The 13,244-nt window shown below is 49.9% G+C and overlaps 1 protein-coding gene across 5 annotated transcripts in view; it reads right to left on the bottom strand.

Annotated features, from left to right (window-relative positions):
- The window catches only part of tub (TUB bipartite transcription factor), a 164,937-nt gene that overhangs the window by 30,433 nt on the left and 121,260 nt on the right, over positions 1 to 13,244 (bottom strand). For all 5 annotated transcript variants that reach the window (XM_078414983.1, XM_078414984.1, XM_078414986.1 and 2 more), the window contains exons 2-3: positions 11,698 to 11,749; positions 8,113 to 8,275 (exon numbers count right to left, since the gene is read on the bottom strand). In XM_078414983.1, the coding sequence (XP_078271109.1) occupies positions 8,113 to 8,275; positions 11,698 to 11,749 (215 nt within the window). The remainder of the gene's footprint in view (positions 1 to 8,112; positions 8,276 to 11,697; positions 11,750 to 13,244) is intronic.

Here is a 13,244-nt window from a genome sequence, read left to right as displayed (position 1 = left end):
TCGATTTGTACCAGCATCTGCAGTTATTTTCTTATATATACCTTCTCTGGAGATGCTACCTGACCCTGTCAGTTACTCCAGCATTTGGTGGGGTTTTTTGTCAACCAGCATCTGCAGTTCCTGGTTTGTCCAAACTATAATAATGCTCTGCATCATGACAGGACTAAAATATTAATCACCAGAGCTCCAACAAAAGGTAAGGTTGTATACAGCCTCCACAGGGACTCTTACAGATGGTCACATAAGGTATCTAAGCATGTTCAGACCACGACAAATACGCTCCCTTGCGGTTTGTTCATCTTGGGACGGCAGTGCAGCCAATGTTTAAACGAGCACAAGAGCTCACTCTTTGTATTTGAAGCACAAGCAATGGTGGCAGAAAGCGAGCAAGTGCCCAGCCTCAACACCCGAGGCCAGTCACAGAACTGGAAGGGACATTCTTACAGTAGCCTTTGCCTGGATTAGTGGGCTATTAGCGACAGGGAGGTCGGACAGACTTGGACTGTTTTCTCTAGAATGCCAGAGGTTGCAGGGAAACCTGATGGAAGCAGAGAAAACGATGAGAGGCATCGATACGGTAGACAGTCAGAACCTTTATCCCAAGGTGGAAATACTAGAGGGCATAGTTTTAAGGTGAAAGGGGTAAAGTTTAAAGGACACGTGCGGGCAAGATTTGTTTGTTTAAAAAAAAATTACTACTACTACACAGAGGGTAGTGCGTGCCTGGAACATGCTGCCAAGGCTTGTGGTTGGCACCATGATAGTCTTGGCATCACATTCAGCACAGACATCATGGGCCAAAGGGCCTTGTCCTTGTGCTTGTGCTGCACTGTTCTATGCTCCATGATGGATGTTTGGAAGAAGTGTCCATTGATTTCCATTTGACAGCCTCCACGTTTGCCCTCGACCATTCACTCAGTGCCACAGGGTCTTGCAGGAGCCACACAGTGATGTTTCAGGAAGCCAGAGAGCTTGCCACACGAGTCCATTTCATGGGGAGTACTGGGGACTGTGTTTCTCAAAGCCGCAGCAAACAACGGAAAGCGGCAATGGAAGAAGGAATCCCCAATATGCTGGCCCTTCCAAGCTCTAATTAGATCTCAACTAATTAAGACAAATTTAGACATTACTGAGTGGAGGCAGGTACTGTAACACCATTCAAAAGGCACTTGGACAGGTACATGGAGAGGAAAGGTTTACAGGAATATGGGCCAAACGCAGGCAAATGGGACTAGTTTAGATGGGGCACCTTGGTTGGCATGGACAAGTGGGGCTGAAGGGTCAGTTTCCGTGCTGATTCTGTGGCGCTGATTCAAAATGTAAATCATGTCATTGGAACAACTTAATGCCCTTTTCAAAATGCTTCTGAGATGGAGACATGAATTATCATCTTCATTCTGGGCTGGATTCCACAGCAACAGGGCAGAAGAAACTGCAGCTAAATATTATTATCCAACCTGTGCATTATTATTGGACTATTGTGTAATCTGCATGTAGTGGCCGTTTTATTCACAAAATGCTGGAGTAACTCAGCAGGTCAGGCAGCATCTCGGGAGAGAAGGAATGGGTGACGTTTCGGGTCAAGACCCTTCTTCATGTAGTGGCCGTTTATTGCCCGAGTCATGAGCAACACTGATTTTGTTAGTGCCACACACAGGCCGCCAAGCTGAGATAGTTGGATCACATCCTTATCACAATTCATGAATCATTTGCCGGAAGGACTGCAATCACAACATATTACTGCACACTAAAAGCAAACTGCCATCCTGCAAGGACTTAGAGCATCGTGATTCAGAGCACTGTTTAAATAAAACTGCTGTTCAAGATACAGAACAGGGCCAGATGAGAAAACCATTGGAGCAGCCCTTTCCCACTCAAAGAGATAGAAACATAGAAAATAGGTGCAGGAAGAGGCCATTTGGCCCTTCGAGCCAGCACCGCCATTGTGATCATGGCTGATCATCCACAATCAGCAACCTGTGCCTGCCTTCTCCCCATATCCCTTGATTCCACTAGCCCCTAGAGCTCTATCCAACTTCTTTAAATTCATCCAGTGAATTGGCCTACACTGCCCTCTGTGGCAGAGAATTCCACAAATTCACAACTCTGGGTGAAAAAGTTTTTCCTCACCTCAGTTCCTGCTGGCATGTCTGGGAGTCTGGATTATCTCAGGAGAGGGTTGTGTTATAGAGTCGAGCGAGTGGCTCAGGAACACCGATAGTGAACTGGTTATGTCTGTGTATCATTTAGCTACATTAACGGAAGCTAGAAACGTAATACAATGACTGCTTCCTCCATCACAATGATGAGCTGACAAACTGAATCTGGTAGACTGGCAGTCAATGCATTATCCTTGTACCCCTGCGATATCACATCTTCCCCAGGCAACAATGGGCCATTGTGGGCTCCCCCCTTCCTCGGTTGTCTGTTGCCTGTCCTGATTTGTTCTGGCCTTTTGTTCCCTCCAGTTCCTTCCACTCTACTTTCAGTCTGAAGAAGGGCCCCGACTCAAAACGTCACCCATCCTTTTTCTCCAGAGATGCTGCCTGACTCGCTGAGTTACTCCAGCACATTGTGTCCATCTTCATTATATTTGATATCCAAACTGGAACTATTGGAGAGTGATCCATGAACATAAGCACAAAGTTAAAAGCTATCTAATATAACGTTAGGCCCAAGATTCTTTAACCCCACGACAACTAAACGCTTATTAAGACCACATATATCATAATAAATTTATTTTGCTGAGAAAACATAAAAAGCTGCAATCCGAGCTCAGCTAACTGGTATTGCACGATGAGCGTGGGTTGTGCTGGCCATCCAAACAGGACCCACTCACATCTCCCTCCAACCTTCAGTTCACCAATGGCCATCAGACTAACCCTAAGAGAGAGAGAGAGACCAGGGTCAGGCACCCAAGCCCAAAGCCCGGCCCTGGATTACCCTACTGGGGGACTCCGATAGACAGGCCGTCCATTCCCGCGGAGCCATCTCCGCTTCTTTCTCCCTCCCGGGCCCAACAATCGTCAATGATCAGGTTGGCAGCCAACGCATTTCAATGACAAGGAGGAAACAATCTGCAGAGTATTGGGCCAGCTCCACTACTCAACGCTTCCAATTGACAAAAGAATATATTCATAAAATCTGAAAACAATATCCCGGAGTAATTCCACAGTGAGTGACATTTTGGTGATTGTTTAAACTTGTCTTTTTGCGAAAAACAGATTGACATTCAAACCTATTGATTATTTTACTGCCCTGTCAGGCAGGGCTATCTATTATTCGGTTTATAATTACCGTGACATTCTTTCACTGACATGACGGCATCTTATTTTGTTCCACAAAATGCTCGCACTCACTATCTTTTAGGGTTTTTTTAGTTTGGAGATACAGCGCGGAAACAGGCCCTTCGGCCCACCGAGTCCGCACTGACCAGCGATCCCCGCACATTAACACCATCCTACACACACTCGGGGCAATTTACATTTATACCAAGCCAATTAACCTACAAACCTGTACGTCTTTGGAGTGTGGGAGGAAACCGAAGATCTCGGTGGATACCACGTAGGTCACGGGGAGAACGTACAAACACCGCACAGACAGTATCCGTGGTCAGGATCGAACCCGGGTCTCTGGCGCTGTAAGGCAGTAGCTCTACCGCTGCGCCACAGTGCGAATTGTTAAATTCTGAATAATGTAGAATTAAACATTAACATCTGCTCGAAGGTAGACACAAAATGCTGGAGTAAATTAGCAGGGTAGGCAGCATCTCTGGTCTTGACCCAAAACGTCACCCATTCCTTCTCTCCCGAGATGCTGCCTGACCCGCTGAGTTACTCCAGCATTTTGTGTCTACCTTCGATTTAAACCAGCATCTGCAGTTCTTTCCTCCACATTAACATTTGCTAATGCTGCCATTCGAGACTCTCTCACTGAGGGCATCACTTTCACATGACCTCCTCTATGACAGTGGAGATCCCTCAGAGAAGGGATCCCTTTTGTCCTTGCTTACAAATCTGGGCCCAGAAGAAATGGGTAGCACCAGAATTATCAGGAAAAACCTGGACCATCTTCCATCTCCCTCCAGCTTCACCCTGAAGATGAGCATCTCACCACCCTAAAACCAATTTCCTTTTTGCCATAAACTAATCTGGTTTCTTCTATGCAGAGTATATTCCTGATTAATTCCAGAGTCTGGGCATCCACACGACCATAATGTTAAAAGCGCAGACACATGCAGTCAGGTGCGGGCAGGTGGGCCGAAGAGCCTGTTTCCGTACTGTATGGCCGACACACAAACGTATCCCCAGCTAGTGTGATGGATAATTAGATGAATGGACACAGGCATTACGTGACTTTACTCTAAATTGACACAAATTGGATGAGGTATTCACCTGCACATCACACCTGTGGAAGAATGTCAAGACCTACAGTGTAGGAAGGAACTGCAGATGCTGGTTTATACCGTAGATAGACACAAAATGTTGGAATGACTTAGCAGGATGGGCAGCATCTCTGGATAGGAGGAGTGGGTGACGTTTTGGGTCATGACCCTTCTTCAGTGAGAGTCAGGGGAGAGGAAGATGCAGAGATATGGACCTGCAGTGACCTACCTGAAGTCTAAGAAGTATAAGAAAATAACTGCAGATGCAGGTACAAATCGAAGGTATTTATTCACAAAATGCTGGAGTAACTCAGCAGGTCAGGCAGCATCTCAGGAGAGAAGGAATGGGCGACGTTTCAGGTCGAGACCCTTCTTCAGACTGGTGTCAGGGGGGCGGGACAAAGGAAGGATATAGGTGGAGACAGGAAGATAGAAGGAGATCTGGGAAGGGGAGGGGAAGAGAGGGACAGAGGAACTATCTAAAGTTGGAAAAGTCAATGTTCATAACGCTAGGCTGCAAGCTGCCCAAGCGAAATATGAGGTGCTGTTCCTCCAATTTCCGGTGGGACTCACTATGGCACCTGAAGTCTATACTTCATAGACACCGGACTCAAAGGACATGATACTCCGTGCCTTCACGGAACACACCAGCTTTCACAGCAAGCAGTGTTACGTGGAGGGCAGCTAACTTCAGCCCAGCAGCTCAAGCCTGTTATGTCAGCTGTTCCCAGCTGTAGCCCAGTCATTCATTTTAACTTTCAGCTCCACGTTGTTCAGAAGGCAGCGCTGAATATTGCCTTTTTGTTGAAAAACTAACAGCCCCGTTGTTGGGGAAAGAATGTCACGTTCAATGCAAGTCACAGGAATGAACGACCACAAGGTAACAAGGTAACAGTTTAATCATGGGCTGCAACAATCTCCCATCAAATGCAAAGACACTTCATACTAATCAGTGAAACACCAGTGCCACATTATCCCAAGTATTCCTTTTACAATTAGAAGCAAAGAGATATCGACTCTTATCGTTTGACGTCTGGGGCTGGTAGTTTTTTCCTCATCACTGAAGAACATGGGCTACCCATGAATGGTCAGGACCAATGGCTGTAATCTCACTGTTACAAGCTGCAACAATCTACAGAACATCAGCCGAGTTGAGAACAAGCCCACTCTCATTCAGTAGAAAGAGCAGAAACTTGGAGTACCTGACACAACATATCTGACACCTAACGGAAAGGATATAAATCAGTCTGAAGAAGGGTCTCGACCCGAAACTTCACCCATTCCTTCTCTCCTGAGATGCTGCCTGACCTGCTGAGTTACTCCAGCATTTTGTGAAATAAATACCTTCGATTTGTACCAGCATCTGCAGTTATTTTCTTATGCAATCTCTAAACTTGGTCCTTTCACTCATTGCTCTAACTTCACTTCCAATAGCAAATGATGTAGGCTGTTTATAACTGATTTGGTTTGAGCTGGTTTCGCAGTCTGGGACAAAGTCTGTCTAACAGTCTGACTGTCTGCCTCTGACAGTCTGATGGGATGGCTCGGAGCCTGACCCCATCTCTAACAGCCCTACCTCACTGAGCTGCTTTGTCAGTCTGTGAGTGTATCAGATACCAGAGTGAAGATGGTCACATAGTGGTCGTCAGCACCTTTCCCGAGAATGTACAGTGTCCCCAGCCACGATGATGACATAGCACAAGCTGCCTGACTCATTGCACTCCCCACCATTTTGCACGCTGTGTTTATATCTCAGATTTCCAGCATCTGCATTTTTAAATATCTCAACCTTGATATACCATTCCCCAAGTTTAAATTTGAGAATGACAACCTCAAACAGTTGTTGTAGAATATAGAAGTTGGGAAGTTACGTTAGACTGGTACAAAATGCTGGCGAGGCGAGGCCAGGCTGCATTCAGCTTCGGTCGCCCTGCGAGTGGAAAGATGTTGTTAACCTGGAAAGAGTGCGGAGAAGATTTACGAGGATGTTGCCGGGACTCCATGGTCTGAGGTGTGGGCAGTCGAGGACTTCATTCCTTGGAGCGCAGGAGGCTGAGGGGTGATCTTATGGAGGTGCACAAAATCAAGAGGGGAACAGATAGGGTGAATGCAGTCTTTTAACCCCCAGAGTAGAAGAATCGAGAACTAGAGGACACAAGTCTTAAGGTGAGGGGGGAAAGATTTAGTCGGAACCTGAGGGGTGACTTTAGCACACTGTGTATGAGTGTATGAAATGAGCTGCCAAATGAGGTAGTTGAGGCAGATACTGTAACAATATTTAAAAGACACTTGAACAGGCAACATGGATAGGAACTAGAGACCAATCCTGAACCACTGCTTCCTCATGGAGACACTTGGACTATCTTTGATCGGATTTACTGGCTTTACCTTGCACTAAAAGGGTATTCGCATATTCCCTTTATCATGTATCTTTACACTGTAAATGGCTCGATTGTAATCATGCATTTTCTTTCCACTGACTGGTTAGCACGCAACCAAAGCTTTCTACTCACTGTACCTCAGTACACGTGACAATAAATTAAATTAAAACTAAAACTGCTACTAAGGTTTAGAGGGATATGGGCCAAACGCAGGCAAATGGGACTAGCTTAAGATGGGGCACCTTATTCAGCATGGATGAGTTGGGCCGAAGGGCCTGTTTCTGTACTGTTATAACTCTATGACTAATTTATAGCAGGAAGACGTGGACAATCTAATCGCAATGTAACACTGTTGACTCTGTCTTCACCTGTTTCCTGCTCAGGGGACTGAACTATTCCTCATGTTGACCTTTAATCCTAGCGTTGAAGTTGCAAAGAGCAAAGGTACTTCTGAGAAATTAAATAGGAGGCAATTCTGGATTTGTTGCTGTTGCTGTTGTTACAAACAACGTCATTGAGGAGAGACCGGATCCACATAATGGATCATCCATTGCCCAACCCATACACCACTCTTGGGCACTACCTACAATGGATCACAGCTTCACCCCTGACACCGCCCCGAGAGGAAATCAGTGAGCAAAGCAATAGAATTCAGACAGTGATGGAACCCTGCAAATGGAAATAGTGTCAGAGCATTGGAAACCTCAGGTGAATACTGGAACATTCAATCTCAGATGATGTGAACTGGCTTTAAACATAGATCAAAGCAAATAATGCAGAACTGTGATCAGCAAGGAGCTGGGCGCAGGGTACAGGGAGTGGGGGTTCAGGTGAGGGGCTACGGGCAGGGTTAGAGGGGTGCAGGGTGAGAGAGGTGCAGGGTGAGAGAGGCACAGGGGAGAGGGAGGGGTGCAGAGTAGACGATAGTGGGTTGCAGAGTAGAGGGTGCAAGAGTTTGTGGGGGGCAAGGGTAGAGGGGAGGGGGTGCAGGGGGGAGGGGGAGGGGGTGCAGGGGGAGAGAGAGGGGGAGAGAGAGAGGGAGTACAGGGGAGGGGGGGAGGGGGAGAGAGAGAGGGAGTACAGGGGAGGGGGGAGAGTGGGTGGAGAGGGAGGGTGGAGGGGGTGCAGGGGGGAGAGGGGGTGCAGGGGAGGGGGTGCAGGGGGAGGGGGTGCAGGGGGAGAGGGGGTGCAGGGGGAGAGGGGGTGCAGGGGGAGAGGGGGTGCAGGGGGAGGGGGGTGCAGGGGGAGATGGGGTGCAGGGGAGGGGGTGCAGGGGGAGAGGGAGGGGGAGGGGGTGCAGGGGGGGAGAGAGAGGGGGTGCAGGGGTAACAGGTGTCCCGGACTCACCATGGTAGATGGTGCTGCCGTTGCTGTTGAGGTAAGACTCTACGAGCGGCGCCTGCTCCTCGCACTGGTGGGTCCGTCTCGTCCGGCACCGGCCGTCCCCGCTCGGCTGCACCATCAGCGGCTCCTGGCGCCGGCGCTTCTGCTTCTCCTCCAACAAGGTCCGCTGGAGGGAGGGAGGGCGGAGAGGGAGAGGGAGAGGTCAGGTTCAGCGTCCACACCCGCTCCAGGGGATCCCCCAGCCCCAGCTCCACCCTCCCTCCCTCCCTCCCTCCCTCAGTCCTCAGGGACTCGACGGCGATCCGTGATCCGTCCTCCGCTTCCCGCACTCCCCCCCCCTGGATGGCCGAGAATCCCCCTTTCTTTCCGGGATACCGGCGGGACCCCCCCCCCCCCCCCCCCGGGGTATCCCCCCCTCGGGGAATCCCCCCCCCCTGGGGAATCCCCCCCCTCTCCTGGGGAACCCCCCCCTCTTGGGGAATCACCCCCCCCCCCTTGGGGAATCCCCCCTCTCCTAGGGAATCCCCCCTCCTGGTGAATCCCCCCTCTCCTGGGGAATCCCCCCCCCCTCCTGGGGAATCCCTCCCCTCCTGGGGAATCTCCCCCCCCTGGGGTATCCCCACCCCTGGGGAATCCCCCCCCCCTCCTGGGGAATCCCCCTCCTCCTGGGGAATTCCCCCTCCTCCTGGGGAATCCCCCTCCTCCTGGGGAATCCCCCTCCTCCTGGGGAATCCCCCTCCTCCTGGGGAATCCTCCTCCTCCTGGGGAATCCTCCCCTCCTGGGGAATCCCCCCCTCCTAGGGAATCCCCCCCCCTCCTGGGGGCAGACAGACCACTGGTCTGGCCATGGGGGTCCGGAGACTGGGAGTCGCGGCCCACCTGCGGCACACACGGACAGGGTCGCGGTCCAGGAGAGGATGGGGGCTCGGGCTGCCTTGCTTTGGGTGGTAAACTGTCTCACGTGCGCGCAGTTGGAGAACAGCCCAGACAGCGAGACGCAGGTGGACTTGAGGAAGGCTGTTGCAATGATCCATCAGGAGGTACATTGGAAAGCTGCCAGCAACCCAACTTAAAGCCCTGATAAATACCCTGATCATGGCAAACACGTTTGTGTGTGATACACATAGAAACTGCACATATAAAGTCTCCACTGTCCTCATGCATCTTTGAAACAACCCATAGAAACAGCTGGCAGCCAGTGCAGCGTGTGTGGGGCAGGCAGATGTGCGGCTTGTGTGGGGCAGACAGACTTGGAGCCGTGCCTACAGCAGCCATGGGCTCGGCTAGACAAGAGGCCGAGTGCGTGGACAACAGATAATAGACAATAGGTGCAGGAGGAGGCCATTTGGCCCTTCGAGCCAGCACCGCCATTCAATGTGATCATGGCTGATCATTCTCAATCAGTACCCCGTTCCTGCCTTCTCCCCATACCCCCTGACTCCGCTATCCTTAAGAGCTCTATCCAGCTCTCTCTTGAATGCATTCAGAGAATTGGCCTCCACTGCTACGTTTGGCCAGGCCACCCTGCAATGCTGCCAGGACAACAGACCTTATGGTCTGATCAAGATCCCTGCACTTACAACAACTGCAACTTGAAAATGGTGTCAAGTCTGGTGACTGTAAACTGTCTCACACATACTGTATCTCAGGCATCACAAAATGCTGGAGTAACTCAGCAGGTCGGGCAGCATCTCAGGAGAGAGGGAATGGGCGATGTTTCGGGTCGAGACCCTTCTTCAGACTGATGTCAGGGGGGCGGGACAAAGGAAGGATATAGGTGGAGACAGGAAGACAGTGGGAGATCTGGGAAGGGGGAGGGGGAAGAGAGGGACAGAGGAACTATCTAAAGTTGGAGAAGTCGATGTTCATACCACTGGGCTACAAGCTGCCCAGGCGAATGGGAATGGGAAGATGTGGCCAGTGGTGGGGTCCCGTTGTAGGTGACGGAAATGTTGGCGGATGATTTGTTGGATCCGCTGGCTGGTGGGGTGGAAGGTGAGAACGAGGGGGATTCTGTCCTTGTTGCAAGTGGGGGGAGGGGGAGCAAGAGCGGAGCTGCGGGATATAGAGGAGGCCCTAGTGAAAGCCTCATCTATAATGGAAGAGGAGAAGCCCCGTTTTCTAAAGAATGAGGACATCGCTGATGCCCTAGTGTGAAACGCCTCATCCCGGGCGCAGATGCGGCGTAGACGGAGGAATTGGGAGTAGGGGAGACCCAGTGGAGGAGACCCAGTGGAGGAGACCCAGTGGAGGAGACCCAGTGGAGGAGACCCAGTGGAGGAGACCCAGTGGAGGAGACCCAGTGGAGGAGACCCAGTGGAGGAGACCCAGTGGAGGAGACCCAGTGGAGGAGACCCAGTGGAACCTCTGCTGCGGTTCCCTGTAGGAGGGAGTGGGCAGTAGGACCCAGCAGTGTTGAGGGGCTCTGCCTGGTGGGGGCTGTGGGCCCAGCGCGGTGTCTGTGAGCCGGGGAAGGCGAGGGCTGTGATCCGCTGCGGGGCGCTGGAGCGGTGTGGATCGACACGGTCGCTGGGGGAGGCCCGCGGGGAACTGGATAAGTGGCGGTCAGCCCGGTCAGCAGTTACTGTACCTGAGATGCTTATCTAAGATGTATCTGAGTGGTGTATGGTGATACTTGCACTAAACTGTGTACAAAAATGAATCTCACTGTACCTGTGACAATGAAGTACCACCGAGACAAGGTGACACTTCAGTAACTGGCTGTCCTCTTTGCTTGATTTTTCAGAGATGCTCTCAGTCTGAAGAAGGGTCTCAACCCGAAATATCACCTCTTCCTTTTCTCCAGAAATGTTGCCTGACCCACTGAGATACTCCAGCTTTCTGTGTCTATCTTTGGTGTAAACCAGCATCTGCAGCTCTTTCCTCAGCATTTTGTCAGCTCCACTGCGAAATCTGCTCAAGGTTTGCCTGCCTACTCTGAAATCTGCTCAAGGTTTGCCTGCCTACTTTGAAATCTCCTCAAGGTTTGCCTGCCTACTCTGAAGTTCTCATCCTCTCTCCAATGGGAGCTCTGTGATTCCCCCTGCTCTCAGACTCATCATTACTGGCTTATCTGCATACATTTCATTCATTTGTCCGGTCTACCTTTTCATATCTCCAGCCCCCCTCTTCCCTGACTCTCAGTCTGAAGAAGGGTCTTGACTTGAAACGTCACCTAGTCCTTCTCTCCAGATTTGCTGCCTGACCTGCTGAGTTACCCCAGCTTTCTGTGTCTATCTTCGGTGTAAAGCAGCATAAGCAGTTCCTACACATTTTGTCCTCTTTGCAGATGTTGCTGACTCCAACATTCAGTGTGCAGTCTCCACAATACTCTGCCTTGTGCACTTCCTTAAGCTACCAATACTTTATTGTCACATGTGATGAGACACAGTGAAATTCTTTGATTTGCTTACCTAAGTGCCCACCCCCCTCCACTTTGACCATTTTGTTCTGCAAATATTTTTTAAAAGCCTGGCATTCTCGAACAGAGAGTAATTGATGAGTTAGCCGTTGGTTGACTCAAAGGCTGTTTGCTAACTTATTGATTCAGCGAGACTGATAGAGATATGCAATGGGTAAAGGCGTTACCTGTTTATCGAGTTTCTGTTGCCGCAGGTTACTGCTCTCCTCATCCAGAACACTGCAGAGTAAAAATACAAACAATCACAATATGTCTGCTGGAAAATAACATCAGCCAAAACATTGTGACCACCTGCCTAATGTGCTGTTGGTCCTCCGTGTGCAGCCCCATACGCAGCAGGGTGCGATGCACTGTGTATTGTGACACATTCCTCCCGTGACCACAATTAACATTTTCTGTGACTTGTGCCACAGTCGACCTTCTGTCAGTTCAGATCAGACGGGATAGCCTTCGTTGCCCTCGGGCATCGATGAGCCTTGGGCGCCCAACACCCTGTCTGTCGCCAGTTTGTGGTTTGTCCCTCCTCGGACTACTGTCGGTCGGTACTCACCACTGCTGACCGGGAGCACCCCACAAGCCTTGCTGTTTCAGAGATGCTCTGACCCAGTCATCTGGCCATAACAATTTGGCCCTTGTCAAAGTCGCTCAGGTCTTTACTCCTGCCCATTTCTTCTGCATCCAACACATCAACTTCAAGGACTGGCTGTTCACTTGCTGCCTAATATATCCCACCCCTTGACAGGTGAATTTGTAACAAGATAATCAATGTTATTCACTTTGCCTGTCAGTGGTCATAATGTTTTGGCATTCTGTAACTTCAAGTAACCCTTGCTCTCCATCCATTCCCACTTCCCAGTTCTCTGACCAGTTTGACTGTCCTCGATTACATTTTATCTCTGTTTACTTTGTAAACTTCTCCTATCTAACAATGATCTATTCTACATTTTCCTTAATCCCCATTGCCTTTGTCTCGTTTTCACACCGTACACATCCTTAACTCTGTATCTCCTTATTCCTTGACTCAGTCTGAAGAAGGGTCTCAACCCAAAATGTCACCCATTCCTTCTATCCAGAGATGCTGCTTGACCCGCTGAGTTACTCCAGCATCTTGTGTCTACCTTCGGTGTAAAGCAGCATCTGCAGATCCTTCCCGCACATCATACATTGATTGCTGATATCTAACCAAAAGGTGCATCAGCAACAAAGGACCCACATTCCTCCAGTTTCTAACAAGCTGCTGTCTCACTCCCCACTCCTTTGCTTTTCATAACTCCGCTGTAATTTGTTCCCTTTTCAAGTAGAATCATACAGCCCAGAGACGAGACCCTTTGGTCCTCCTTGCCCATGCTGCTCCTGATGCCCCTGTGCACTAGTCCCACCTGCCTCTCACAGCCCATATCCATCTATGCCTTTCCTACCCAAGTACATCTCCACACAACTTTGAAGCCTTTGAAGTTGTATCTGCCTCAGCCACATCCTCTGGCTATGCTTCCCGGTAAACAGCACCATCTGTGTGAACACCTACTCCTCAGATTTCCTTCAAGTTTCTCCATTCCCACCTTAAACCTGTGCCTCTGGTTCTGGAGTCTCCCGCCCTGGGAAAAAAGATTCTATCTTTCCCAATTATACTTCCATTAAATGTACAAACCTCAGTCTTCTAAGCTTCAGTGAGAATAAGCCCAGCCTATCCAATCTCCTTATAACTACAGCCACT

The sequence above is a fragment of the Rhinoraja longicauda genome, chromosome 18 (assembly GCF_053455715.1).
Source record: "Rhinoraja longicauda isolate Sanriku21f chromosome 18, sRhiLon1.1, whole genome shotgun sequence".
Taxonomy (NCBI): Eukaryota; Metazoa; Chordata; class Chondrichthyes; order Rajiformes; family Arhynchobatidae; genus Rhinoraja; species Rhinoraja longicauda.
Note: the sequence above shows the minus strand (reverse complement) of the source record. Positions and strands in the feature narration are given on the sequence as shown.